Source organism: Scleropages formosus, chromosome 13 (assembly GCF_900964775.1).
Source record: "Scleropages formosus chromosome 13, fSclFor1.1, whole genome shotgun sequence".
Classification (NCBI taxonomy): Eukaryota; Metazoa; Chordata; class Actinopteri; order Osteoglossiformes; family Osteoglossidae; genus Scleropages; species Scleropages formosus.
In genome coordinates, this window is record NC_041818.1 from 9,442,672 (window position 1) to 9,465,233 (window position 22,562).

At 44.4% G+C, this 22,562-nt stretch overlaps 4 protein-coding genes across 9 annotated transcripts; 3 read left to right on the forward strand and 1 right to left on the reverse strand.

The window, feature by feature from the left end:
* Positions 1–1,003: 1,003 nt before the first annotated feature.
* badb (BCL2 associated agonist of cell death b) lies at positions 1,004–5,858 on the forward strand. Its single transcript, XM_018737047.2, has 4 exons — positions 1,004–1,201; positions 3,140–3,277; positions 3,714–3,952; positions 4,151–5,858. The coding sequence occupies exons 1-4, from the start codon at positions 1,144–1,146 to the stop codon at positions 4,274–4,276; spliced, it is 561 nt and encodes a 186-aa protein (XP_018592563.1). The 5' UTR covers positions 1,004–1,143; the 3' UTR covers positions 4,277–5,858.
* Positions 5,859–6,005: 147 nt separating this feature from the next.
* LOC108925360 (uncharacterized oxidoreductase Mvan_2161) lies at positions 6,006–8,044 on the reverse strand. Of its 2 annotated transcripts, none has more exons than XM_018737213.2 (2): positions 7,976–8,044; positions 6,006–7,236 (listed from the first exon to the last, which is right to left on the reverse strand). In XM_018737213.2, the coding sequence occupies exons 1-2, from the start codon at positions 8,034–8,036 to the stop codon at positions 6,344–6,346; spliced, it is 954 nt and encodes a 317-aa protein (XP_018592729.2). In that variant the 5' UTR covers positions 8,037–8,044; the 3' UTR covers positions 6,006–6,343. The 2 variants fall into 2 exon arrangements, with proteins under 2 accessions (XP_018592729.2, XP_018592730.2); XM_018737214.2 differs by lacking the exon at positions 7,976–8,044 and adding an exon at positions 7,502–7,625.
* A 1,075-nt stretch (positions 8,045–9,119) lies between these two features.
* On the forward strand, positions 9,120–16,073 carry majin (membrane anchored junction protein). Of its 4 annotated transcripts, XM_029257157.1 has the most exons (11): positions 9,120–9,311; positions 9,413–9,548; positions 10,044–10,086; positions 10,539–10,715; positions 11,080–11,157; positions 11,691–11,716; positions 12,172–12,267; positions 13,654–13,816; positions 13,928–13,988; positions 14,208–14,346; positions 14,722–16,073. In XM_029257157.1, exons 2-11 carry the CDS (start codon positions 9,448–9,450, stop codon positions 14,765–14,767), a joined length of 930 nt encoding a protein of 309 aa, XP_029112990.1. In that variant the 5' UTR covers positions 9,120–9,311; positions 9,413–9,447; the 3' UTR covers positions 14,768–16,073. The 4 variants fall into 4 exon arrangements, with proteins under 4 accessions (XP_029112990.1, XP_029112989.1, XP_029112991.1 ...); XM_029257156.1 differs by having other exon boundaries at positions 9,120–9,548; XM_029257158.1 differs by having other exon boundaries at positions 9,120–9,548; positions 14,762–16,073.
* An 8-nt stretch (positions 16,074–16,081) lies between these two features.
* Positions 16,082–22,560, forward strand: gpha2 (glycoprotein hormone subunit alpha 2). 2 transcript variants are annotated; one of them, XM_018737031.2, is made up of 5 exons: positions 16,082–16,811; positions 20,952–21,066; positions 21,284–21,468; positions 21,977–22,119; positions 22,300–22,560. In XM_018737031.2, exons 2-4 carry the CDS (start codon positions 20,964–20,966, stop codon positions 22,079–22,081), a joined length of 393 nt encoding a protein of 130 aa, XP_018592547.1. In that variant the 5' UTR covers positions 16,082–16,811; positions 20,952–20,963; the 3' UTR covers positions 22,082–22,119; positions 22,300–22,560. The 2 variants fall into 2 exon arrangements, with proteins under 2 accessions (XP_018592547.1, XP_018592546.1); XM_018737030.2 differs by lacking the exon at positions 16,082–16,811 and having other exon boundaries at positions 20,871–21,066.
* Positions 22,561–22,562: the final 2 nt, after the last annotated feature.

Genomic DNA, 22,562 nt, shown 5'->3' on the forward strand with positions numbered 1-22,562 from the left:
AATGACAGTATGTGCAAGAGTCACAGAAACTGTAACTGCTGTCCCCATTCTGTCAGTGGTGGAGAGCAAAGCCCATCCTACTATTTTTAACTCGTTTAGTGAAACATTCGCAGTGCAGAATAAGAGAAATATATGACTTTTGAAATAATAAAGGCAGTAGGAGGTGGGAAATTTGATATGCTTGAATTACTAAATTATGTATGGACAGATACACACACACCTTCTGAATCACTTGTCCCATATGGGGTTGCGGGGAACCAGAGCCTAACCTGGCAACAGAGGGCATAAGGCTGGAGGGGGAGGGGATACACCCAGGATGGGATGCCAGCCCATCACAAGGCACCCCAAGCAGGATTCAAACCCCAGACCCACTAGAGAGCAGGACCTGGGCCAACCCACTGCGCCACTGCACCCCCCAGGGAGAGATATTGAAGGAGAACAATATTCATCCACTTCCATGAGGGGGAGAGAAATTCATCCATCGCACTCACTCCTGGGATCACAGGCCCATTTCTTTTACCTGGGTTTAATCAAAATCTGTCAAATCTGAAGATGCAGTATAAAGATATTTCCTTTCTGAGAAACCTGGAGCTGATGGATGCTGACAATTTGCACACTGCTTTGGAAGTCGCAGTTATCACAGATTCTGGAGTGATGCGACCGTATTTGCCACTCTCTTGATCTGCTGCTTTTATCAAAAATCAGCAATTAACGGGAAATGCTGAGAGGATCAACCTTACTTTTTTATTTGGAAAAAAAGCATTTTGGGCTGAGACATTGCTTGTGGACTGAAAGTGCTTAACTGAGTCGGTTCATCATGGAATTATGTCAACAATTTGGAAGCGCGAACGGCGTTCGCTTGAATCTTAAAGACAGACGCCAGTGCGTGTCCGCGCAACTTGGAAGCAAAACACGTGCGCGCCTATAACACGTATTACAGCCGCCCGGTGAGGTAAACAAAGCTCAAGAAGTCCTAGTCCGCAACAGTGACGTCACCCAGAAGGCCAGTGAGAGCGCGGCGGCGACGGCCGGTGATTGGCCGAGCCGTGGTTGTTCGGGAGCACGAGCGCTCGGATGGGCCCCATTGGGCAGCCGGAGTGAAACTGCGCCGAAGCGCTCGCGACTCCGAACAAAAACAAGAAGATGTCGAAGAAGACAAGGAATAAAGCGCTGGAGGGGGGAGTAAGGAAGGACGCAGCCGGTGAGAACGCGTGCCGCCGTTTAAGTGCGATTCCGCGCAACAGAACACAAATAACAGGTGATTTAGCGGCTGGTAGAGTTGTTTGCAAAGCGAATCATTTGTATTGTTCCGCTCCGTCCGTGCGGTGTGTGGTTAAGGTTAGTTCTGCGCTGAGGCGCTTCTGTTGTTGTCCTGCGTGACACTTGAAATTAACTCAGTAGATAAAATGTGACAACAATCAATGTGAGGACAAAGAGGAAAAAATGAAGCAGCGTTTGAGAAGACGGGTGGGCAGCTTAGCTTCCCGCCGTAAAAAAAAAAAAGCGAAAGACAAGAAGAACAGGTTGTTCATAGTGAGGTGAAGGCGCACGCGGGAGGGAAAGTTAGTGATTTGTAATGTAACTGTGTGAGGTGATGGTGACACCCTTTGTCCGGCCGTCTTTTCCACGTTAAAATGATCAGAGTCGGCTCTACATTTTTTTTTTTTGTTTGTTTTTGTTTTAAGAAAAAAGAAAGAAAGCTGGTACGTTTTAAATTAAATATAAGATGAAACCTGCCTGTGTGATAGGTGGACTGTGTGTGGTCTGTGTTTGCGGAGACCTTTGACCTGGGATGTGAAACACTGCTAATATACAGTATAATACAGTATACAATATACAGTACCCTGCTGAAGATCAGGTGAGGTGCAGGCCTTGGCCTGAACCCTTGGTTGCCCTCTTGTAGTGACATACTCACAGCTTTTCATGGTGGTCAGCTGGTAGCGTAGTGGTTAGAGCTACTACCTTTGAACCCAGAAGGTTGTAGGTTTTGATCCCCCACCTCTGGCTGTAGTACCCTTGAGCAAGGTACTTACCCTAAATTGCTCCAGTAAAATTACCCAACTGCATAAATGGGTAAATGTTTGTAAGCGTGTAATAATTGTAACCTTAACATTGTAAGTCGCTTTGGGGAAAAGCATCATCTAAAGGCATGGAAAAGTCACTTTGGCATCTCGCACTGTCCTGTTTACACTCACTATCTGCCCAAGCTGTTGGTCGCAGAAATCCCACCACGCACTTCAGTTCATTTTTTTTTTCCACCGTACAGATTGCGCTATGATTCAGTGCTGATACACTAAGACAAATATGGATAGCAGGGCAAGTCGTAAAGTCAAGTCTGATGTCTCTTCAGCCCCAATATATATGTACGTTAAACCTGATCAACAGTCAGTGGGAGGTTTAAAAAAAAAAAAAAAAAAAAAGGCTGAGAACTACATGTGGGTCTGTACATGGTTTCCTGTCAACAGTTTTTCATTTAAGGTTTCTCCTGCATTTACTGCCTTCACTAGGGTGCTGGTGTGCAGTGTTAAGGTAAAAGATTAGGAAAATTGTTGCATGTAAAGTTCAGTGTTTAATTTTAAATTCTATTTGCAGTTTGCGTTGAATGTGTGACAGATTTCTTGACTTAGTCAAGGAAAACAACATTTCAAGGAGCCTTTTTTTTGTCACTCATGTATACATGCCAGCAGGGTTTGAACTGACCCCATTGCATCTCGTTATTTTTTAGATTTGGATTGGATCCCTCTGTTATAAGGGTGATAAACACTGGGCCTGGAGGACTGTAGTGTATAGTGGTTTTTGCTCTAACTCAGATGTTAATTGCTTTACTGAAAGACTAATATATAAGTGCTATGGCAGGAGGAATGAAGACGTCTATAAGGTATAAACCATAATGACAAGTTTTCAATGTTTCCACATACAGTATTTTTTCCTCTGGAGCTTTACATTTGAAGCTATTGTAATATTTCAGCAGAACATGATATGTCAGCTGTAACACTCCTTTTATTCGACTAATGTTCGCCACTTTGGAGAAAGGCGTCTGCTAAATGAATAAATGTAATTGTGATGTCGTTGGACAACTTTTATCCCTGACACATCTTATTCAATCATCCTTTCCTCCATGCTCTCTGCACATCCATAGATGTCACCATGGATCGCATGTTCAGTATCTCAGACAATGAATCTGAAACCTCAGATGAAACAGCAGACTCGGAGGCCGTGTCACAGCCAGCTTCGCAGCTTGAGCATGCCCTCACTGTGCCAGACATCAAACTCTCAGGTGAGACCCAGCAATGAGCCGAACAGCTGTTAGAAGCTCACAGAAAGAATTACTGCATTAGATTGTTTTTCAGCGTTTTCAAAAGTGTTTACATTGTCTGAAGACGTAATAAAATTTTGAATTGTACAAAAAATAAACCAAACAAGTCCATTTATTTGTACTGCATCAAGGTGAAGAATAGACATTTAATTAAGATCATAAACAGCAATAATAAAGTTCAGTGTTTAGATTTCAGTTATGTTTTTGTGTAGAAATATGCTCAAAATTTATTATTTGTCCAGAAGAAATTTTTCAGTGTGACCTCATTTAAACTAGCCTTGCCCCACATCATCAGAGTTCCATCAAGGGTAATTCTGTTTAATCAATAATATGTAATTAGTGACATTAAATCAAAAAGCTTAATTAAATCTATGTGTTGTTGTTTTCTGTCGCCCAGGGGAACCGGGCAGCCGAGTGAGGGTGCTGTCTGAATCTGAGGTCTCTCTGGGTCGAAGTGAAGAGCCCGATTTAAATAACAGAGCTGTGTCTGATGAGGGTGGGGGTGGTGGGGCTGGCGATGGGACCCACTTTCGCACACGCTCACAGTCAGCCCCCCCTGCACTGTGGGCAGCGCAACGGTATGGCCGACAGCTAAGGCGCATGAGTGATGAGTTTGACACCCTGCTGGACAAAGGGGTAAATGAAGGTTATTTTGAAGGACCTCTGACTTTACGCATTAGATGCATATTTAGGGACATGAATGGCAATTAAGATTGAGTCAGAATTTGGAAGTATTAGTAATTATGCTTTTCGGTCTTCAAAGTTTATTCAGTAAAGATGTTTGAAGTCTTCCTGATTGCTTGTGTCCCTCTCCTTCCTGTGGTGGGCGCACAGATGAAGAGGGTGCGCAGCGCAGGAGCCGCCCGCCAGATGCAGGCTTCCCCAAGTTGGTTTGCCTTCCTTTGGAGCCACAAGGAGAGCGAGGCCGAGATCAGCAGCGGAGGCAGGGCTGCGCAGTGAGGGAGGGGGAAGGGCCAAGGGACAGCTGTACATAAACCCAAGTGCATCGAGTGACAACAACCGACCTCCAGACGTATAGTGTGCCACAGAAAGGGGACTGGGTGTGTGTCGTCCACACACTGTTCTGTATGAAACAAACTCTATGCAAACAAAGAGAGGGTTACAGATGAAACAGAAGGAAAATGGGGGGGATTACTGTGATTAAACTTTTTGGAATTCTTTTAGTTACAACTCTTCCCTTTATTCTTGTTGAAAGCAAATATATATTTTTAAGAAAACACTGATGCTTTAAAACCAGCAGGAGCACAATCATGTAAGTGACAATCTGAATATTGTCAGTCAGTGGAGAAAACTTAACATTCCATTTCAGGAGTCTTACATTTTTACTTTTAAAATTGCTAAAAAAAAAAACAAAAAAAGACACCTTTATGAAAACATTTTGTATTGCGTGCCCGAACTCAATAAATTAATTCGAATTTCAGCACACTGTTTGCGGATCAAAACGTTTAGGTGCTTGTAAATAAATTGTGGATATTTTTAATGAAGGATAGGAAAAACAAAAAAAAAGAGACCTGCTGTAAACAAATGAGAAATGTGGCTGTTGGTATATGTGTATGACAGTGTCTTATTTTCTACACATGCTGAGATGTATATAAAACTCCAGTTTCTGAAGTTTGTTCCATTTCTGTACCAATGATGCTTTGCAGACTTGGTGTTCATAAAAAAAAAAAGCTGTTGTTCCTTCAGCCATTAGCAAGCAGAACGACAAAAGAAGTATTCATAACAATGGTATAAAATATACAGACCTTTACTTGCCTTGAAAGGGGAATGCAGCTACTTTTCCCTGGGCCTTGTCAGATTTTAGGAGTTAGACATGTGTTAAGGATGGGAGTTGCCCTGTAATGGTAACAAAACAGGAGCTACTGAAGATGATGTGAAAATATCAAATATTTAACGTTAAAACTGCTTTCAAGATGTGTTTTATGGTGTCTGTTTCCAGGTTTATAATTACTTCTGGAAATGCTAACATTGAAACTAGATCTCTGAAGGTAAATGCAAGGAAAGGGATGAGTAACATGGTCCAGTGTGCCTTTTGAATAGAAACTGGTAAGAAATTAGCTCCAGGATGCTTACAGTGGGGTTGCACCCACCTGCCACTTTTTGAATCCGTGTATTTAAGTGCAGGCTGCTCAATTGAACGAATGCCTTTTAGAACCCAGACTTAATTGAATCTGTGGGGACCTGCCCTCCCGCTCTGCTTCGTAAGAGCTGGTGCATCGCATCAGAGTTCATCTACTGTAAATGGGTTAGGGCGATAAGACCACCACGCGAACACAACTGGAAGATGCAACTGTTATTTACATAAGATCGGTAAGGGCTACAGTGTAAAACCACTACAACTAGAAGACATGAAATAATGCAAAGTGCTGTGTGATGGAAGTCCTGCCATCATTGCTGGTATTACTTGAAGCTTGTGTATAATGGACTCGGATGTTTCCTGCTCTTTATAACTTTTGTAAATGCTTTTTTTTCTGAATGATGATTGATGTTTGGTAAAATAAAGTTGTATTATGAACTAAAATTTGTGTGAAACTTGACATGATTTTTTGAGCATGCGCTTTCTAAACGTGATTTTTTTTTTTTTTTCCATGGAAACCAATTTTACTGAAAGGGCTGTTAAGGACATTTTCATTTCAACACAAAAAACAAGAACACAGTAATTGTTCTTGTTAAAAAATGTATTTTTGTTACATGGTTATAAAAGCTATGGCGAAACAAGACAAGTACTGTTAAAAGTGGATTTCTGAGACAACTATCAAGGATGAGCCAAAAGGATGAGCAAACCTCTGAATGATGGACTTTAGAAGAATGGTGCTCCAGTCTTTGTATCTCGATGTGTCAATTCCTTTGCTCACTCAAGGCCAATATCCCTGTTTACAGCAATATTCTCCTAAACTGAATGAGATTTTTAGACATTCTCAAAAGAGAAGGTTTGTTGGGGGAGTCGAGAGCACAGTGGAGAACCGAGCCCTAGACACAGGCTTGACTGGGGGGGACGGTGCATCGCTAAACAACAGCTGAGGGATCCCAGCAGTACTTCTCGCCACAGTCAAGGGCGGACAGCCTGCTCATGTCCTCCTCACTCAACTGGAAGTCGAAAATTTGCGCATTCTCCTTCAGCCTCTCGGGGCACGAGGACTTGGGCAGCACGGGCACGCCTTGCTCCACAGCCCACCTGAGCAGCACCTGTGCGGGCGTGCGTCCGCACTCAGCGGCCACAGCAAGTACCGCGGGCTCCTTCAAGAGTACCCCTGTCCCTAGGGATGAGTAGGCCTGGAAGCACACATCCATACTCCTGCAAAGCTCCCTGAGCTCCACCTGAGCCAGCTTGGGATGGAACTCCACCTGGAGGACAGCAGGGGGAACCCTGCACATCTGCAGCAGGTCTCGAAGATGTGCTGTGGTGTAGTTGGAAACCCCAATGGCACGAAAGTTCCCGCTAGCATGGAGCTCCTCAAGCGCCGCCCAGCTCTGGGCTCGGTTCTCTATGTTGCGCGGGTCCCCAGCATCCAGGCCCTGAGTCCCTGGCCAATGGATCAGATACAGATCAATGTACTCGCAGCCAAGCTGCTCGAGACTGCGCAGACAGCCTTCCCTGGCTGCAGAACCCTGGTCCCGGGGCCCCAGCTTGCTGGTGAGAAAGATGTCTTTGCGGGTCAGGCCATGTTTGGGTAGCAGCTCACGCAAGGCGCAGCCAAGATCAGCCTCGTTTCTGTACACTGCCGCTGTGTCGAAGGCGCGATACCCTGCAGCCAGTGCCACATCCACAGCCTGGTGGACTTCCTTTGAGCCACGCAGCTGGAAGGTGCCCAAACCCAGCAGGGGCATTCGTGTCCCTGTGTTCAGCAGGAAGGATGGCTGGGGTTCAGACATGGTCGATCCAGAGGAAACGGGAAATTCTGAATGCAAAAGCAGAGCAGAAGCAGGTATACAGTTAGTGACCTGGAAATACAGCAGATTTAAAATAATGATGGACGGTTGCAGATTCAAATGGCTAAGAGGTGTCAGGGTGACAGCCAGAAGTACGTGATCGGGTAGGGAACGTATAGCTGGGACAATGGCCACATCGCTTATACGATATCTGTCTTTCCATGATGAATGACTTCTCGATTTTTTCAGCATGAAAAACACACAGAGCACTACTGAGACAGAAAATATAAATACCTTAAGGCTATGAGGGTGATTTCTGCTTAGCATCTGTCCCAGTTAACAATTACACGGTAAAATTTTATGGTTATATGATTCCACATACAAATAGTAATCTTGATTTTTAGGGTGCACCTTACTGCTTGGCTTTCAACAACTACAGAAAAAAAACTTAGTTGCCATCGTGATTAAGTTGTTTAAAATTTATAAGAAATGTAAATAAAGAAACGGGAAGAAACGGGGGGCATGGTGGCGCAGCAGGTTTGGCCGGGTCCTGCTCTACTCTCTGGGGGATCTGAGGTTCAAGTCCCGCATGTGGGTGCCTTGTGATGGACTGTCGTCCCGTCCTGGGCTGCGTGTGTCCCTTCCAGCCTTGCGCCCTGCTGCGTGTCGCCGAGTTAGGCTCCGCTTTGCCGCGACCCCGCTCGCAACACGGTTTCAGTTTTAAACTGTGTCTTCTACGCGAAACAAGTTATAAGGCGAAACACTTACTCAGATGTTCGGAGAGAGGATCACTTCCAGGTAACTGAGTGTCACACGCTGCTCCTCCCATGTGAATAAGTTGACCTCGATCATGTGACTAACAGCGCCGTGGACCGTCTCGACCGTCGTCACCATAGAAACACCAGAGCGAAACCCTTCCAATGGTTGAATTCTGCACCAATCGCATTTCATAAATGTCCACTGAGCTGGAAGCCTATTGGCAGGAATCGATGTTGGCTGGCTGACGTCTGATAAGTTTAACTCCTCGCCTGCTGCTCCCTTCCTTGCGCTAAATCAGAGGCGCCATTATTCCGTATAATACGGTAACTTTTTGTTCGCCTTGGGTGTGGCGGGGACTGTTATGGTTACTTCGCTATCGCTATGACTGTGGTTTTATAGATGTTATCAGCCTGCAGATACCGTTATTGGGTACGACTGAGGAAGAAAAAAAATCACAGCGACGCTCTAACTTTGATTTATTCCCATTTTAAAAATACAGTATGAGTAGTTTTCACAGTAAATCAAACAGTTTTCCATTTAATTTCTGCCAATACTCAGGTGAACACACGCCGATAGTTGGTTCTGTTCAACTGTTCCACCTCCACTTTGTGTTTACCTGCAAATAACCATATATTAATAAACATAATAATACCAGTCACAAGTTGTTAAGATGTAAGATTAAACACGTTCACCTGTACAGGGTAAAGGAGAGGTGTACCTTAGCATCACTCACTGTCCATCAGTGCATTTTTATAAAATGAGAATTTATTCCATCGATTACCATTTCGCACACACTAGTCTACCTCGTAGGGCGTACTTACAATGAACCAGTACTTTTAATATATCACATACTTTCTTACACTGAAATTCTTCAGGCAGTCTGTTTTTTTTAGTTTTGAACAGGCCGGCGTGCCTGACTTAGATTCTTAGAAACTTTAGAGTAACAAACACTTATCGCATCAGCGAACATTTCTGAGAGGCATCCAGTGTTTATTTTTTCCAGGAATAAACCAGCACACCAACTCAAATCGCTCAACAAAGTTTCATCCAGCGCTGAACAGATTTACTATCTGTCCGTAGGACAGTAACTTAAGTGCTGCCTCAGGTCCCGTCTTACTGCGGTCTCACACGGGACAGGTCGCATGCGCAGAGGCACGTGCACGAGACGTCTGCCAGCGCGCGCGCCGCACGGCCAACGAACGTGTATTTCATCGGCGCACAGAGAGTTCTAGAAGCACGCAGGCAATTCCCGCAGCTCGGTGAGCGGGTCCAGCATCGCCTGCGCTCCACCAGCAGATGTAGAAGCGAAGGGGAGCCCATCGCTCAGTCCCAGTTTAGTTTGCAAGTAGGGGAACTGCTGCACTTTATTGGGCCAGAAACCAGGTGAAAACACCATGCTGGAACCAGTAATATAATAATAAGGTGTTGTGGTTATTGTGTCTTGAGGCGCCGTAGCGCGTAGGCTGGACCAACCCGCCATCATGCCCCTCCGGGTCTTCTCGTACCCGCTGCCCGAAACCCGCTTCTTCCAGGCCGGCTCTCGAGTGTTCAAGTTCAAGATCAGGAACGGCAGTAACGCCAGGTAGCGCTGCCCGACAGAGGGACGCTGGGCTTTGTTAGCGTGTAGCTCTCGTCTCCTTGCGCTGGACTTGCTGGTAGAGCGGAAGCTGGTCGCTAATTCTGCAGCGCGACAAGCGCGCGACTCAGCGTAAAAAGGCGCGTCTTTTCAGCCTCAGTTGGGCGCCATTTTTTGTGGCGCTTTGTCTATTAGACACACGACTTCTTCACCCTCAATTTATCTGATGCTTTTCTCCAAAGTGACTTACGGTGTTATGGTTACAGTTATTATAAGCTTACAATTATTTCCAAGTACCTTGCTCAAGGGTACTACAGCCAGAGGTGGGGATTTAACCTGTGACCTTTGGATCCAAAGGCAGCAGCCTTAACCGCTACACTACCAGGTTAACTTGCAACACTCACACAATGCCTCAGCTCATTCTAGTGCACATATTATGTCATAAAACCATGTTTGAGTCAAAGCAATGACTTTGTTACACTTGGTTTTTGTCATTTCCAGGGGATGTGAGATAACTGATGAGCAAGTTTCCCAGGAAATTGAGGTAAAAGTATGACGGACTAACTTGTTCATATGGAGAAACACTGCCTCCTTTTTTAGCCTCTGCATCATTTAAAAGCACATTTTCCAAGATGTTAATCAAAATTGCCGGGGTGTTATTTCTCACATTGTCTTTTATCTTTGTAAAATACCCACATGAAGTTCAGTATGGCCTGACAAATCTCAAGAGTATGTGTTAAATGAGCAGAGATGTTTTTTTTTTTTTTAAAAAAAGAATAAATAAATAAATAAAACTTACAGCGCTCACAGACCATCAGTATGCTGCAGTTTGGAACTTGTAAAACGGAATTAATTTTGATTAAATCTGCTTTTCCTGAACATGTTTATTTTTGCAGAAGTGGCAGCACAAATCACCTTACAAAGGTGGCTCTTGCTGCCAGTCAGTCACGAGATGCAGGCAAGGAGCTGTTCATTCATGCTTATGTTTTATTATAGGATGCCATTCGGGTGGTGCTGGCAAACCTGGATTGCCTTCAGCCCTTTGCCACAAAGCATTTCAGCGTCTTTCCCTGTATGCTTTCAGATACAAATTTCACTGTATTAGTGATGACAGCTGAATGTAGCAACTGTGGCCAACCTAAACACGAAGCCCGAGATAAGGTATCGTCAGAGGTAACTGTCAATCTTCTTTAGATTGTTTTCCTTTTTTAGAAACATTTTTAGTCACATTGTGAGAGAGCCGAAAAGATTATTATCTTTTACAAATGTCTGTTTATTTTTAGGAATCTGTACGAAACTATGTGAGCCAAAAGACAATCTGTATTAAATGGTTTAAGTGGGAAGTCAATCAAAGATAAGCCTAGCAGACTGGCTCTGTGCTTGGGTCTTTCAGTTGTTAAAACCTTCTTTTGTAGATTATGGAGTTCTTGTTACAAGTGAGATGTTGGTACAAATGTAAACCGTATGAACATATGAATATTCTGGCCACTGTGTTCTGGGATCAGATGTGCACCTATTAGCTGGCTTCTAAAAACAGATGTGGAGATGGTGTCTGCAGATACAGAACTTGAGTGGTTCCAGTTTGCGTGCTGTATCACTAAACTTTGTTGACAAGGTAAGAATAAGACTGACCAGCATAATGAACATTTCTTTGTAACTACTTCCTCTTTACTGCCTCTTGACCTTTCCTGTCAGGCTGAACCAAAGTTGGATGATGGGTGGACCAGAGATAGGTTGATGTGTTGGGGATGGTGACAGTGAGTGGATTATTTCACTTGACTTTATAAACAGACAAGAGCAAGTGGAAGAGGGTATCCCAGCTGCAGTTTCAGAAGGGAGCCATGAAACTTACAGCGTACCCCTTCCTTCTCACACTCTACCTAGAAACGCGGGACTCTTCATGCCTCCGCCCAGCTGGTTCATACTCTGTCTTTTTCCCTGGATGTACTACTCATGCTGCTACTAGTATCAGTGTTTTTGAGTCTATATGCTGTCTTCTGCTGTTTGGTACATTCATTGTTAAGCACTCTGGAGCTTTACATGAAACAAGGGTGAAATACGAAATACATAGTTAATATAAATCGCTTAAGTTGAATTCACATGTAATCAATGCTAATGTTCATCTCTGTGTCACTTGTTATCCTTCAGCCAAGAGAACTGGAGACCAGACACCTGTGAGTGTTCAGTGTTCTGCCTGTTTTGTTTCTGTATTTGCCTATGACACCAGCTCAGTTTCAATTTTGAGTTTACAGGTATCTGCATAAGAATATTAATGCTTAGTTTCTCTCAGCACACCTTTTACTGCTGGTAGAGTTTTTGTAGGTTCACGCTTTCATTTTTTACTGTTAAAGTGTGCTAGGTGTGCGGTACTAGGTATTCGTTAAGTGTTTTACACCGAAATGCTCAAGGCCAAACTTAAACAGCATCCAACTATTTTGGCCTTTAATCTGCAGATGTCTTTAAGCACTACTAAGCACTACAAAGCACTATATAAAACTAATATTTACATTTGTTGCATCTCTTACCCTCACAGTACTCTGTGTTAGAGAGTACCACTGCAAATGATGGGTAAATTTGTTTTTACTGCACAGGTTAGAGTAACTGGGCCAGATGTGCTGCCAATTGACAGGTCCGTGTGTCACTCCAAGCGCAGTAGACGAGAGCAGCCACTAGAGGGCTCGCCAGTTCAGCTCAGCCTGTGGGAGAAAACAGTCCTGGAGGGCCTGTGAGTGTGTGTGATCTGTTTGGAGGGACGGATCGCTTTCCCAGTGGACTGACATGAATTGTGTCACTCCTGCTATGTTCACCCTTCGTTTGTTCTTTTACTTACTCGTTTTCTACATTTCCCACTTTTCAGTCTTGAATTGAATCATTTACTTTTCCCTATTACAGTTGTAGCTGATCTGTAGCTCCTGAGGGGGGTGCGGTGGCGTGGCGGGTTTAACCTGTGCCTGCTCTCTGGTGGGTCTGGGGTTTGAGTCCTGCTTGAGGTGCCTTGCAATGGACTGGCATCCCGTCCTGGGTGTGTCCCATCCCCCTGCAGCCTTGCGCACTGTGTTGCTGGGTTAGGCTCCGGTTCACCACGACTCTGCTTGGGACAAACTGTTCCAGATGGGGTGTGTGTGTGTGTGTGTGTGTGGCTCCTGAATAGAACAACTAAAGGCAGCAGTTCAGTTTTTGTCTGCAGTTATGAAACAGGCAGACCAAGCAGCCTTTGTCTTTCCAAAGCTGGAAAACAGGGTGCCGTTTTCATCCGTCTGCCAGTCAGCCAATGAGGTGCAAATAATAATTTAGCTTAAAAAAAAAATCAGTCAAGCAAAAGCTGAGCACAAATTAAAAATAAACAGTGAGAACAGACATTGAAAGCTAATTTTAAAATATTCACAGGCACTTTCTGGCAAAGCTTTCAATCTTTTTGTGGGTGGTTTGTAGCCTGAAGAGGTGCATTGTAGTTATACACTGATGTATCAAAGTATTCTCAGATTATAAGAGTAGTAAAGAGGTAAAGTAAAAATAGATGCACCGGGAGGTGTGTTTGTAGTTTGCAGCCTAATGGAATGAATAGAAACTGTGTAGTAGAATTCATAAGGGATGAGGGAAATACTAACAATGATTTATCAGGGTTGTTTCATTACATCTTAAGGAATAATCGGACATGGTGTGTGTGTTTATTTTTGTTTGACTATATTTTTGTTTGGCTTTTGTGTGTAATGTATCTGTTTATGCAGCCCTTTGTGTGACCGTCAGTTTCTTTTCCCCTGCTCTATTTTGCATGAATGTATCTTAGCATGTGTCTTTCTGTGAGCACGTGTGGATGTGTGAGTGAAACGTGTCTCTCGTGGGTACGTGATTCAGCACATGTCTGTCTGCGTCTCTGTACAGCTCTGTCCTCAGGCTGACAGTCCTCCTGACCTGTGCTTGACAGCCCTTTGTTTGTGTGTTTAATGTGACGGAAACAGAGTTTAAATTAAAAAAAGGGGGGGATAAGGAAAGGAACAGGCTGGGTGCCGACCAACAGCAGAGCAAGCCTCTGGCAGCTATCGTGGCACCTACAGAGACAGTACTGCCTCTGCCGCCACAATAACAGCACTGTCTTTCTTCCTGGCCCCAGCGAGATGGACGGGGAGCCGCACTTCTGGCCCAGTCGACCAGAAACAATGGCTAGCGACAGGGGTGTGAGCGAGTCTGTCTCTCTCCCACACAAAGACTCACCTTATGCTCCCCACAGCAGCCCAACACCCCCCAGGCTGTGTTACTGCTGCTCGCACTCACAGGTCTGCCACATTTTGCCCACTCAGGTGGGAGAGATCCTTTGACTGCTTTGATAATAGACAGAGAAAAAACAACAGCAGCCACTCAGGATGATGTTCTTTTCCTCTCTGCAGCTTCCAGAGTGTTTTGTGCCAACTCACCTAGGTGCACGTAACCAGTTCACACACAGTGAAGGTTAGGGCAGTCCATTTGACCAAGACTACGCTGGTTGTTGTGTTGATTACTGTACTCTTGTCACCAGACTTTAGTCGGACAAGCCTTACTTTCACACGACCAAGATTTAAAGGGCTTTTCTCTAAGGGTAATTATATTAACACTGGTGATAATGTTGTAGGTGCCAGGTATACCTTGCTAAGGATGTCCGAGGTAATCTGTCCATTGCTATCATGCCAGCTGTAGACGGGAAGGAGGCAAGGGAGGCACAAGGTGAACAAGGGGAGCCTGCTACAGAAGCACAGGAGGGTCAGCCCCACACCCCGCAGAGGAGCACCCCCACAGGAGACCACACCAGTGTGTTCATTCGCTGGGCCTGGTAAGAGAACTCTCTTGTGCTCTAGTGATGGACTGTTGACTGAAGTCCTTTATCCTGGCCGCTCATGCATTGCTACTGTAGTTAATAGGACTGTCATAGTGTTTTGTGGAATCAGTAGTTCATGTAGAGTACACTCAACACTTGTTTTGTGACATTTCACATCATAACTTGACACACATGAGAAGATTTGTGAACTCATTTTCAGCAGTGTTTTGTTTAGTAATTTTGTTTAAATTGCCCATTATATGTGTAGAATTTGCTACTGCTATTGTTTTATCATTAAGACTTAACTTTCAGTTGATATTTATGTTTTAATTATTTCTATGTGTTCTGCTGGTATGTGTTTCCTCACCACGTTGTCTCTCTTTTCATCAGTAAAGTATTCCCCTTGTCACTGTTCTCTTCCCATAAGAAGAAATAGAGCCAAAGACCATGATCCTTTTTTCCAGCAAATTCCAGTGTTGAGATGTGCTCTGGACTGCACTGCATCATCACACGTAATGCTTGCAAACAGTACAGTCAGGAAGTTTAAAGTATGCTTTGGTGGGTTAACCTGCTACCATCAAGTAATTGTTTGTGCCTGTTAAATTTAAAGATGTTGTTTTGCGAAAGTTCTTCCTTTTGTTTTTTGTGTCACTAGTAATATAGACTGACAGTGGTCAATGTTCACAGCTAGACCAAGTTTTTACCATCAGTTGGTTAGATCATTCAGTTGTGTTCACCTGTAACTTTTGTACTCCTGTTACTATGAGTAATATTTTTGTTGTTGCATTAAATTTCAAGTGCAGAACTATTATTTTCAGTTTTCCAGTGTATTAGTAACACATCCAAAGGAAAATGGTACCCAACAACTGTCTGCCACCCAGCTCCATATGAATATTAGAACATAATCCTGTGTGAATTATAATGCCTGACTGTCAGACCTGTTCCGCATCACAGACCAGTACAATGGTTTCTACCCATGATTAGTGCTGGATATTGAACATACTGACTTCCCCCTATTTTGTAAGGCCGCTTCGGCAAGGTCTGAACTGCTCGGCTCCCCATTCAGAAATAGTGTTGTCCAGTGTCCGACTGGTAACACTAACAGTACTTTGCATGGAAACCCAGACCCCTCCCATCCATTTCTGTGAGCTGAGCGCTAGCATCTCTGCATGTGCATGCTCTTTTAACTTCAGTCCTAATGTGCATTTGATGGACTTCCCTGGATGAAGTCATCTCATCGTTTAATCATCACTTAAGTGCAGTAAGAAGAACACACCCTCACGCCGGTATGTTCTACAGGCTGCTATCATTTTCTGTGAAAAGAGCAGACACCGGTAGACAGAGCTGACAGTCACATTAAAATTATGATGGGAATAAAAAGAATTAAAAGGCTAATTCCAGTATCACGACTCAGGAATGTAACTACACAAAATGTTTTTATTTTTGAACATTAGGCTTCGTAACCTGGTAACCCATCCTCGTTGCAACAGTAATATTGTTGTTGCACCTCCTTCCATTTTACCCAGCTATTTCAAGCACCATTACAGCAATGGAGAATGTTACTGTGGTTTTCCCCAGTCATTAAATGCATTTAATTTGTCACCCCATGCCCTCTGTCTTCTTCCATTTGCAGATTTCCTCCAAAAGAGAAGAAAGATGGGGGGGCAACGCCTCTCATTTTTATAGGTTTCCTCAGTCATTCAGATGTATATCATACTTGATATTTACAGATTCACATCCATGAAAAAGTGTGGTTTTTGCTCTTGCAGTCACTAGGTTTTTTGTACCAAATCATAGGTTAATGCAGTTAAATGCTCCATGGAAACAGGGTACTCACTTAATATGTGAGGTTTTCAAATGGAAAACATAATGAAATGTCAAATGGGCAAATGATATATGATGCTTTAAACTCAAGACTAAAAAGTATAGTATTACATACACATACCAAAAGAATGCTAAGAAACAAAAGATCATATTCTCATAAATTACCAATGATAAAAAAATTACTCAAGCACTTGCATACAAACCCAAAGGCAAATACACAAAACAGACCATCACTTGACACGTGATCCAAAGCCGCAGTCTTTCTTGACCTGACCTTGCCCTTCCTCCTTACATCACTGATTCTACATTAATAACACACTGAAAATAATGGAAAATGCAGACAAAAGGCGCAATCATGGACATATCTGGAGCACATTAACATAGTACAGAAACGTAATATCGATTTAAGGTATTGTACAAAAACATTTGAACGTACTCATATGCAGAAAGTTCCATAACTGCATTGGCTTTAAAATCCAATTAAAAGGGAAATTCACCCCAGGCAGATTTGATTAATATCCTTCCCTCCTTTTCCTAGGATGGGAAACCTATCTACTTTCCCTCATTTATGAGGCCGTTGTTGTCAGTGTCGACCTCTGTTACCGGTTAAGACAGCGGGAGAGGAAGGAATTTGGAAGGACAGAGGCGACAGCGGGGTAAGATACCACAAGAGACTTAGGCTTTCGGAAACGTAGACTACAGGGCAGAGGAGGGGTCGACGCGCGGTGCCGAAACGCGACAGTGGGTGTGTCCCGGTGCGGAGGAAGGCTCGGCCTCACCTGTGCTACAAATAGCGGCGTGTGAGGAGGTGCATCCACACGCACACCTGTCTACACACCTTCAACACACCTACTCTACACCTGGACAGAGCCTGCGGCGTACTGACAGGTAACGAGAACTGCTCTCTGCTGGGGTACGTACCTTGCATAAGGGTACTACAGCTGGAGGTGGGATTGGTTCAAATCCCACCTCCAGCTGTAGTACCCTTAAGCGAGGTACCTATCCTAATCTTCTCCGGTAAAATTACCCAGCTGTCTAAAATGCCTAAACAACTGCAGGTAGTTTATTTTAAGATGCTTTGGTGAGAAGTGTCAGCCAAACAAATAAATGTCGTTGTCTTAATATCTGGGAGTGTTGAGTGCCGCCGCTCGCCTGCGTCCGAGCAGAACTGTTTCGGCTCTTGGTCGGAGTGAAAGCAGGTTGCCATTGTGTTATTTGTAAAAATATTATCTGAATATTACTTACTCATTTTTTCTGTATAAAATTCAGCGTTGTCTCCAACATGTGCTGGATGCGATGACTTCCGCACAATATGTGACTTGAGGGTTACGATCTTTGCATAAGATCAATTGAAAATGCATCTATCGCCGTATGAAGATATAATAATGTTTTGAGTTTATTCTTTTTAGAATAAGAATTTTGTGTTGTTTTTTGTGTAAATGCCTTCCTGGAACAGTCACTGGGCACAATATGGTCTGGATTCGGCCTAAAAAAGTGACTGAAACACCCCCCCCCCCCCCCGCGTAGCCCATCTTTCCGTTTCTAGCATCTTCCCTCCTGTTCATTTGAGGGATGCTTGTCTTTAAGAAATATCAGACAGACCATATTCTATATTCCAGACCATAAGAAATATCAGACATCAACAGTACATAAAATTCAAAGATATGTGGTGAAATTAATTTATCGTTGTTGATGTTTTTAACAGGGGGTGCGGTGGCGCAGTGGGTTGGACCGCAGTCCTGCTCTCCGGTGGGTCTGGGATTCGAGTCCCGCTTGGGGTGCCTTGCGACGGACTGGCGTCCCGTCCTGGGTGTGTCCCCTCCGGCCTTACACCCTGTGTTACTGGGTAGGCTCCAGTTCCCCGCGACCCCGTATGGGACAAGCAGTTCTGAAATAGGGGGGTGCGGTGGCGCAGTGGGTTGGACCACAGTCCTGCTGTCCGGTGGGTTTGGGGTTCGAGTCCCGCTTGGGGTGCCTTGCGATGGACTGGCGTCCCGTCCTGGGTGTGTCCCCTCCCCCTCTGGCCTTACGCCCTGTGTTACCGGGTAGGCTCCGGTTCCCCGTGACCCCGTATGGGACAAGCGGTTCTGGGGAAAAAAAAAAAAGATGTTTTTAACCCTCATTAAGACAATGGCTGGAAATGAGTGTTCGAGCACAGGGTGCGGTTACAGCGCTGGAATGGTAAAAGGGGAAGTGTCCTTAAGTCTGGCCTTAACCTGAACACGTCAAGTGTCCCTCTGATGTGTATTCTGTAAGTAGGCTTGATGTCCCACCGTCTCCACTGGTAACGACACCAGGCTTTTACCGTAATATGACAGCGGAGTCAGCAGGACGCTCAGCCACTCAAGTGGAATAAACTTTGTCATTAACGATAACGTGACCGTTTTTCGGGTTTTGCTCGTAGCGTTCCAGGACAAAGGTGCTGATAAAAATTGGGGCATCGCAGTGTTGTTTACCACAGTATTGTTACACTTCATTACTGGAACACATGTAGGTACCGGAAAATTCACATTTACATGTATTCAATTAGCGGATGCTTTTCTCCAAGGCGACGTACATCTCAGAGGAAATAAAACGTGTTCATTACATTAGCAGAAAGAGAGATTCAGATGCAGACACATGATTTTATGGTACAGTTAATATTTTTTTACTTTCCACCATATGAACCAATGTACCTCACACCTGTAGCTGCATAAAACTATCTGAATATCCAAAATTCCTGATCACATTCCTAGTAACATTTTTTTGTGATATATAAACATAGATATACAGTATATGTTTATATACTATATCTCAAAATATATAATAAATATATATCATATATAAATAATTCTAACCATAAAAATATATATAGATATATATAAATTGTAGTGCCTTCTGTAACTATGAAGCACTGAGACTGTGAAGAACTGACACTGCATTTCAGCGACAGAGAAGAACCACAAAAAAGCAGCGTCTCGAAGTGTGACGGCCTCCGGCTGCCCTCGTACACACCCACAGGAGAGGAGCGCCGAGCCAGTAAGGCCTGGGGAGTGAAGCACTTTGCTTTACCACGGTATAACAAGGTCCGCGGGTAATACTACCCTCTGAATGACTTGCTTTACCACATGACGGAGCTGGAAACTGTACTCAGGGGTCAGGTCATGTCTACAAGCAGGGACTGTAAACTCCTGGGGAAAACATTACAGTATGTATTACAGCAACCCTGGGCACAGAGAAAATGCACAACTGTCATTTTTATGGAGCCAAATCTATGGCAATACAATAAATATTCATGGGTGAGGGCAATAAAAGTTAATTTCTGCGTAATACAACATGACAGAGCAATAAATTACACATTGATGTGTAATAGATACTTGCAAAGTCATATTGCTGGCTTTTTGTATCTCCTCTTCAAGGCACAACTTCACACTTTTTCTATGAGAATATACAAAATGTGAGAATATCATTATGTTTGTTTCTTCACTAACGGTTGTAAAAATGAGGATTCATAGATTGCTGTTTGTATCCTTTTTACTTTTATTCACTGTAGTGTACAAATAAGCAATGGCCCCCAGATCTCTTGTGTCTAACAGCACACAAAAGTGCGTATTACATGTGTAATGTTTCAGTAAATGTACAGCGAGTTGTCGTCATCTCTGCCCATATTGAGTCCAAAACTTATTTTATGGCCCAGCGGGCAGCGAAAGGATCAGCAGCCCGATACGTACGAGTTGTGATCAGTCCCCACCAGCCTGCTTGTCCCACTCAGACACACAAAATATAGATCCCACTGGTTTTCAGTTTGGACCCGGTGTGCTGGAATAAACTCCTTATCTCCCTCATAACTGCTGAATCCCTGCTGTCTTAAAGTGTCTTAAGAGACATCTCCTTCAGATCCATTTGTTCCCAGTCAGCTGACAACTTTGTAAGTTAGTCCAGCGTCATCTGTTACTATCATCTAGCTATTTGCAGCGTGAATGTCGCTGCCACAGGCACCTAGTAAGGTCTATAGGCAGCTAGTAATGTCTACAGTCCGCTAATAATATTTACAGGGAACTAGTAATATCTATAGGGGACTGGTAACATCTACAAGAAACTAGTAAGGTCTTATTGTCATAAGTGTCTTTTTCTGTGGAAAAAATATTTAAATCAGCTGGAAATGTGAATGTAGTCACAGGGTACCAGTCTTTTGCAGAGCAATAACTAACACACACACACACACACACACACACACACACACACATATGCAGACAGAGAGAGAGAGAGGGAAACTGAATTAGCAGTTCACCTGAAACACACGACTTTGGACTGTGGAAGGAAACCAGAGCATCTGGAGAAAACACATTTGGAGAAAATGCAAACTTCTGTGTTTTAGAAAATGGAGAAGCCTGCATGTGAAAGTATTATTTATACACTGTGGAGACACTTTTCTCTAAAGCGACTTATAGTGTTAGGTTTGTGCACTAAGCTACTCACAGTTACCACATTTATACAGCTGGGTAATATTTTATTTCTTTAACTATTTTACTGGAGTAATTTAAGTACTTTGTTCAAGGATACTTACAGTAAGAGGTGGGATTTCAGCCTGAATCTTTTGGTTGCAAGGCTGTGGCTCTAAGCACTATGCTACCTGGTGCCCCAGTAATACAGTAAATAAAAAATAATACAGTAAAACATGGTGCCGTGATACAGAGACACAGATAGACTTACAGAACACTGTAAGGGGACAGAAGCCAAATTGCCATGACCTGTTTTGTGTGTCTCACGATTCTGATGTGTGTGTGTGTATGCATCCATGTGCTCATCTTTCACAGGCCATTGCAGTCATGTCTCCTGGAGGAATTCTGACCTTTGGCCTCTTGCTCGTGGTGCTGCTTGCAGCCTTCAGCTGGAGCTATGATGGCCTGGGCCCAGGATGCCATCTCTACCGTGAGACTCTTCTTCCAGTTTATACACGGAAACAGACTCTCGAACTCACATATACACACGCACACAAGGATATACACATCTTGCACATGTTTCCCAGAATACTTGTAACCTTTCACAGCGACATCATATAAAGAAGTTCCGCTAATACGTGTGCCCTGTCCTCCTCTTCGAACCGTCCTCCCGGTCCTACCCGAACCTGGCGCCGTCCTCCCGTCAGCGTTCAACGTGACGATCCGCAGTGACAGGCGGGGGACGTGCCGGGGAACCCACCTGGTCCACGCCTGTGTTGGATACTGCGAGTCCAGTGCCTTCCCCTCACGCTACTCTGTGCTCGTGGCCTCCAACTTCACCCACAACATCACGTCGGCCTCCCGCTGCTGCACCATCAGCAAGGACACAAAGGTGTGTTCCACTGCCAGTGCCGACAGCGTGTAGTTCCACTTCTAACATGTGTTCGCCCAGATTAGAGAGCGTGTGGCTTCTTCAATTCCATCGATGTGTTCGCTTGAACGCTGCTATTCAAGCACTTTGAATACAGTGCACTTAAGAGCTCTAGAGCAAGACCCCTCTGTGGTGTCTTAACGGGAAACCCCTTGATCATAAATGGTGTCTCTCGCTCCCATTCTCGCACACACTCACACATCATGGGTAATTTAGAGTCACCACTTCACGTGAAACAGGTCTGGGCTGTTGGAGGAAACCAGAGCACCCTGTGGAAAGCTGCACAAACCTGGGGAAAACATGCACACTCCATGCTAACTGAGCAGGAGATGGAACCCATGTCCCCTTGCTATTCGCTGCGTCACCATGCCCCAACAGACAAACGAGCGATGCAGCCGCGATGCACGTGGAGAAATGCGTCTGTCATACATCACATCTCTAACTCACGCGTGCTGCTCTGCGTTATCAGGTCAAGGTGCGTCTGGACTGCCCCCGTGGCCGTCACCACGACGACATCGAGATACTGACAGCCCGCGCCTGCCGCTGCGACATGTGCCGAAAAGCACGCTACTGAAGCTTGTCAAGCGGTCGCCCCAGCGCACGGCACTCTGGGTAGCACAATTATCGCTGCGCTCGCAGCCTGTGTGGGGGGCAGACGGGACAAAAGGGAAAGGTGGCTAAGGAGTGGGCAGATGTTTAGGGAGAAAGTAAGGGCAGAGAAGAAGACTCCAGCCAAAGTATTTATTGTAAATATGTTTTTGTATTTGGGCTTTATTCCATTTTTCTTTGCAGAGCACATTTAAAGGAAGGAGGACGTGCACCAGCAATGGCTTTGCGCTCTCGCCAGGGCGAACATGCACCCGCCCTGTGCCCTTTCCCCTGTGGCCTGAGCTCTGCAGACTCCTCCGCAGCTCCCTCTCCGCTGTCCAGCTACAGCACCGCTGACCTCGCTGCTTGTGTTGCGGCAGCAGAGCCTCCTATTTATATTTGCCCGCTTTATGTTCTGCCCATTTCTAAATGCCACAGATATACTCGTTACCTAAAACGTGCAAAAT

Coding starts and splice junctions, on each gene's coding strand:
- badb (XM_018737047.2), top strand. CDS start 1,144: ATGTCGAAGAAGACAAGGAATAAAGCGCTGGAGGGGGGAGTAAGGAAG. Junction 3,278..3,713: donor GCCAGACATCAAACTCTCAG/GTGAGACCCAGC, acceptor TCTGTCGCCCAG/GGGAACCGGGCAGCCGAGTG. Junction 3,953..4,150: donor ACACCCTGCTGGACAAAGGG/GTAAATGAAGGT, acceptor GTGGGCGCACAG/ATGAAGAGGGTGCGCAGCGC.
- LOC108925360 (XM_018737213.2), bottom strand. CDS start 8,036: ATGGGAGGAGCAGCGTGTGACACTCAGTTACCTGGAAGTGATCCTCTC. Junction 7,237..7,975: donor TCCTCTCTCCGAACATCTGA/GTAAGTGTTTCG, acceptor TTTTGCATTCAG/AATTTCCCGTTTCCTCTGGA.
- majin (XM_029257156.1), top strand. CDS start 9,448: ATGCCCCTCCGGGTCTTCTCGTACCCGCTGCCCGAAACCCGCTTCTTC. Junction 10,087..10,538: donor AAGTTTCCCAGGAAATTGAG/GTAAAAGTATGA, acceptor GTTTTATTATAG/GATGCCATTCGGGTGGTGCT. Junction 10,716..11,079: donor GAGATAAGGTATCGTCAGAG/GTAACTGTCAAT, acceptor TTCTAAAAACAG/ATGTGGAGATGGTGTCTGCA.
- gpha2 (XM_018737030.2), top strand. CDS start 20,925: ATGCATCCATGTGCTCATCTTTCACAGGCCATTGCAGTCATGTCTCCT. Junction 21,067..21,283: donor CCCAGGATGCCATCTCTACC/GTGAGACTCTTC, acceptor TCCTCCCGTCAG/CGTTCAACGTGACGATCCGC. Junction 21,469..21,976: donor CCATCAGCAAGGACACAAAG/GTGTGTTCCACT, acceptor CTGCGTTATCAG/GTCAAGGTGCGTCTGGACTG.